The sequence below is a fragment of the Myotis brandtii genome, unplaced genomic scaffold (genome assembly GCF_000412655.1).
Source record: "Myotis brandtii unplaced genomic scaffold, ASM41265v1 scaffold889, whole genome shotgun sequence".
Classification (NCBI taxonomy): Eukaryota; Metazoa; Chordata; class Mammalia; order Chiroptera; family Vespertilionidae; genus Myotis; species Myotis brandtii.
The window spans coordinates 309,594-313,209 of NW_005371640.1; the positions used below are offsets into that span (position 1 = coordinate 309,594).

Here is a 3,616-nt window from a genome sequence, read left to right on the forward strand (position 1 = left end):
AACATCAATGACGAGAGAGAATCATTGATTGGCTGCTTCCTGCACGCCCCCCACTGGGGATCGAGCCCTGACCAGGAATCGAACTGTGACCTCCTGGTTCATAGGTCATTGCTCAACCGGTGAGCCACACTGGCCAGGCTTAGACATAGTTCTTGATCCTGTGATCATCTTGGGGTTCTTAGGAGTCATAGGTGGAGATGCCACACCCTCAATCTAATCTTTGCCCTCAGCTACTTTATTAGATTGTAAAGTTTGAACAGCCCTTTACCACACAAAGCCTTCTATAATCCCATCACACGCTTTCATAGGCTTCCCCACCATAGCACTGACCCATCAGCTTTGTCATTATTCCTCTGTCTCTCTAACAACCAGGACAGAGACAGTCAGGTAGGTATCTCTTGATAAGTCCGAACTGAAGTAATGAAATTTAGGCTTTTCTAACTCTCTGTAACTGTATTGTTTCTATTTCAGGAATCTCTTTGGCTTCATGTGACTTATGTAGAGCAGCAATTTTCAACCTTTTTCAACTTGTGGCATGACCAAACGACTAAAGTTCTGTGGCACACCAAATAATATTAAACTTTATGCCTCTCTGACAAAAATAGGTATAATTTTGATTCATTCACACTAGACAGCTATTGTGTTGGCTGTAGTCATTTTTAAATTTGAAAATCTAAGAGAAAAGAGGTCAGTGCCCCTGAGTAAATAGCCTAGTATTGCATATTTTAAAAATTCTTGTAGCACACTGGTTGAAAATTGATGATGTAGATAAATATTTTGGTAAATTTTCAGGCAATTGAAAAAACAGTTAATTATATATTTTCCATGTATAGTTCCTAAACCAAAAGGAAGGATAATTAAGAGTTAATAAAGTTAGTAAAAAAAAAAAAAGATCAGTTGCAAACACTGGTTATTAAAGGTCACCTGTAAGTTGCTGGTAATGGAAAGAGCAGGTTGGAGTAAAAAAAGAAAGTAGGGGAAGCTTTTGAAAAGGGGGCACATGGCCTTTCAGAGTTTTGTTGCCATAATTGAGGAGATGGAAGGGCTAGGTAGACAGTGAGGGGACCATGGGGGGTGGGCGGAAACAGGAGAAACCTGGGGAAACCAGCTTGCGGAAGTTACTAAAGAAACCCAGCTGGACGGGGAAAGAAGGGTGCTTGCAGACGTAAGCTTTAAAATGTATAGATATTGCTAAGACCAGCAGCTTGTAGACAACCAATCACAAGGCAGTGAGGCGTATAACCAATCACAAGAATGTTACTAAGCAGAATTCTTTGAAAGGACTAATCAGGAGCTAGCAAGGCATGTATCTACCCCTAGAAAAAGAATCTCTCTCTCTCTCTCTCTCTCTCTCTCTCTCTCTTTCTCTCTTTCTCTCTCTGCTTATGGCCATGTGGGACTCTACACATGGACTAATGAACTTTAATTCGCTTGGATGCTGAACTACACCCAATTGCAACATGGAACAGAAGCTCTGGACCCTGGCCTGCTCCTGGAACTCCAGCTGCACCTTTTCCAGGACTGGCTTCTCTCAATAAACTTTGCTTCCGCTAACCATTTTTTGTCTACAAATCCATCTTCAGTTTTGCAAGACAACGAACTTGGACTCAAACACCACACCTTGGTTTCAGAATCACATTCCTTATCATTTTCCCCGAGTTACCGATGTGCAGGCTGGTGTGGAATCTGAATGTTCCTGTCTCTTCCTTGGGTTCCCTCTCTCCTCCCCTCCCCTCATCCCACAGCAGCTTACGTGAGGCAGCAAAGGGTTCCCATTAGCGCGGTGCTCACAAGAAAGGCAAAAATGGCTGCCGGAGGTAGGGAGCTTTTGATGAGATCCCGCAAGTAACCCTTGAAGTTGCTCATCCAGGACCTGTAGTTTTCTGCAGAAAGAGCATAGAGTTTCATTGAGGAGAGGTCAAGTACGTAAATGAAGAGGCTGTGATTTCAACCCTGATTCAAGTTCAAATAGTTGTCCCAGGTATAACGCTCTTACAGTTGGCCAGAGCCCATATCCTTATCTATTTTGCTTTGCTGCCTCTAAGATGTTCAAGGGGTCCACATTAAAAATAAAAATAATAATTTAAAAAGTATTCACAGCCCTAGCCGATTTGGCTCAGTGGATAGAGCGTCAGCCTGCCAACTGAAGGGTCCCAGGTTCGATTCTGGTCAAAGGCACATGCCCGGGCTGTGGGCTCGATCCCCAATAGGGGACGTGCAGAAGGCAGCTGATCTATGATTCTCTCTCATTATTGATGTCTCTCTCTCTCTCTCTCTCTCTCCCTTCCTCTCTGAAATCAATAAAAATATATATTTTTAAAAAGGTAGCCACAGATGGATATAATCTTTGCCTCCTTATGAGTCAAATAGGAACAATAATCTCTGCCCTAGACATCTTAGGGGCTGGTTTGAGGTCTTGGTGAGTAAATGGGGTACTTTGTGAAAGAAGAGCATGACTGAATAAGGAGCATGTTGTTGCCCACAGTATGTCTGGGAGTTCTGCGGGAGGCTGTGAGGGTAGTGAGTGTCCCAGAAAGAGAAAGGAGAAGGCCACCAGCATCCAAAGGGGGAAGGGGCCAGGGCAACTGGCAGAAGGAGCTTTAGAGGGAGTCTACTGATTAAGGTAAGGCTCGAGATAGTGGGTGTTTTCTTTAGGAAGTGAACATTACTTTTAAATACTGACCTGAGGCATGCATGTTATGTCTTAGGAAGACAGGAACATTCATTCTAACAACAGACAAACCCTTTGAGAGGGGTTTTGATCTGTCCTCCTTTTGTAGTCTATAAGCAGTTAAAGATGACGAAGAGGAAACCAGAGGTTTCAAGAAGCAAGTTAGAGAGCACAGCAGAAATCCAACGATCAGCAACTTCGGGAGGTTCATGGATTCTCCCAAGGGCCGCTGAGCTGCACTCGCTCAGCCAAGGAAAGATGGATGTTTTTCCTTGGCTCTTTCCAAGGCGGCTTTGTCTGAAAAGTTACAAAATGATGGGTTAGTTTTGTTAAAAATATCTGTTTTATTGATTTCAGAGAGGATGGGAGAGATAGAAACATCAAGGATGAGAGAGAATCATTGATCTGCTGCCTCCTGCATGCCCCCTACTGGGGACCAAGCCTGCAACCCAGGCATGTGCCCTTGACTGGAATTGAACCCGGGACCCTCCAGTCCGCAGGCTGACGCTCTATCCACTGAGCCAAACCAGGTAGGGCCAGGCAGTTCCTCTTAAATGGCTACACACTGAACAACTCAGACTCACTCCCTCTGAGCTCCAGAGTTGGGCAGAAGCTTGAGAGGCACCACAGACATATGGGGAGAAACTGAATTGTCTGGCATCAGGGTAAGACCTGGGGGAGAGGGGGGGCAGCTTTCTCCCAGACAGGAGTGCTGGCAGAGGCCATTGTTCCTTTGATGAGCCCTCCCCCCACAGAGCTGGCATCTGAGACTCCATTAACTGGGCTCACACTGTTTTCCCCACCCTAGTGATTCCCAAAGTGCCCCCCCCCCAATTTTGGAACCACCCAAGCTGTTTCCAGTGGCTTTTCCACAGCAATGGCCTGTCTTGGCTCATGCTTCCGATTTCCTAAAAATCTCTCAAGCAAGCAGCTGCTGGCCTCGGT

General features: G+C 45.2%; 1 protein-coding gene across 1 annotated transcript; it reads right to left on the bottom strand.

Annotated features, from left to right (window-relative positions):
* Window positions 1-1,749: 1,749 nt before the first annotated feature.
* SMIM9 (small integral membrane protein 9) lies at window positions 1,750-2,882 on the bottom strand. Its single transcript, XM_005885046.1, has 2 exons — window positions 2,744-2,882; window positions 1,750-1,883 (listed from the first exon to the last, which is right to left on the bottom strand). Exons 1-2 carry the CDS (start codon window positions 2,880-2,882, stop codon window positions 1,750-1,752), a joined length of 273 nt encoding a protein of 90 aa, XP_005885108.1.
* Between the last annotated feature and the right edge of the window lie 734 nt (window positions 2,883-3,616).

Bases quoted from the DNA above. Each gene is read 5' to 3' on its own strand.
- SMIM9 (XM_005885046.1), bottom strand. From the start codon at position 2,882: ATGAACCTCCCGAAGTTGCTGATCGTTGGATTTCTGCTGTGCTCTCTA. The intron at 1,884-2,743 runs GTTTGTCTGTTG...CTCTTTCTGCAG, and splicing joins ATCAAAACCCCTCTCAAAGG to AAAACTACAGGTCCTGGATG.